The sequence below is a fragment of the Eimeria mitis genome, genomic scaffold (genome assembly GCF_000499745.2).
Source record: "Eimeria mitis Houghton genomic scaffold, Emh_scaff4597, whole genome shotgun sequence".
In the NCBI taxonomy this organism is placed as follows: Eukaryota; Apicomplexa; class Conoidasida; order Eucoccidiorida; family Eimeriidae; genus Eimeria; species Eimeria mitis.
In genome coordinates this window covers 3,489-4,468 of record NW_024015405.1, presented here as the reverse complement: position 1 = coordinate 4,468, position 980 = coordinate 3,489, and the positions used below count along the sequence as shown (strand labels likewise).

Below are 980 nucleotides of genomic sequence, written 5' to 3'. Positions count from 1 at the left end.
GCTGCTGCTGCGGTTCGTGGTGTTGCTGCTGCAGCAGATGCATCAGCAGCAGGAGCAGCAGCAACAGCAGCAAACAGCACTCGATCCTCAACAGGACAGTTCGCTGCTATTTGTGATGCTGCTGCTGCTACACCCAGCTGCTGCAGCACCTGCTGCGTCGGCTGTACAGACACAGGCCAGGCGCTCTGCGGCTCCCCCACCATCTGCTGCAGCAGCAGCTGCCCCTTCGCCTCCCAGAGCTGCTGCTGCTCCTGCTGCTGCTGCTGCTGCTGTTGCTGCTGCTGCTGCTGCTGCTGTGGAGGCTCTGCTCGCTCACACAGAGCAGCAGGCGCCTGCAGCACCGCAGCAACGCGAGGCAGCCAGGCGGCCCTGGCTGGTGACTTGCGCTGCTGCTGCTGCTGCTGCTGCTGCTGCTGCTGCCGCTGCAGCAGAAAAGCAGGAGTAGCAGCAAGAGCGACGCCACACAGAACCCTGTTAAAAATACCAGCAGCAGCACCACCACCTCGTGCTGCTGCTGCTGCTGCTGCTCCAGGCCTCTGCCCCCTAGAGGCCTCCCCCTCAGCCCGCAGGGAGACAGAGGTTTGCTGCATGCAGCAGGTTAGGGGGGTTGCTGCAGCAGCAGCAGAAGCTGCTGCTGCAGCAACTGAGACAGCAGTAGCAGCACCCCTTCTTGCTTGCAAGCCCAGCGGCTGCTGCTGCTGCTGCTGCTGCTGCAGAGACCTACGTAGAGTTGCTGCTGCTGCTGCTGATGCTGCTCTGTGTAGCGAACCGGGCTGCGACCTGCTGCAGCAGAAGCTGCTGCTGCTGCTGCTGCTGCGGGACTTGACGGGCCCAGTAGCTGCAGCTGCTGCTGCTGCTGCGCCTCTCCTGCTGCTGTTGCTGCAGTCTCCAAGCCGCCGGAAAGTAGCAGCAGCAGCAGCTGCTGCTGCTGCTACTGGCATCACCTGCTGCGGATTCATCATTCCTAGAGTTAACACCAT

The 980-nt window shown here is 62.6% G+C and overlaps 1 protein-coding gene across 1 annotated transcript; it reads right to left on the bottom strand.

Moving 5' to 3' along the window:
• Positions 1-106: 106 nt before the first annotated feature.
• On the bottom strand, positions 107-980 carry EMH_0076420 (protein phosphatase 2C, putative; the record flags this gene model as incomplete). Its single annotated transcript, XM_038022734.1, has 2 exons — positions 107-127; positions 201-980. The coding sequence occupies 2 exons, from the start codon at positions 978-980 to the stop codon at positions 107-109; spliced, it is 801 nt and encodes a 266-aa protein (XP_037878588.1).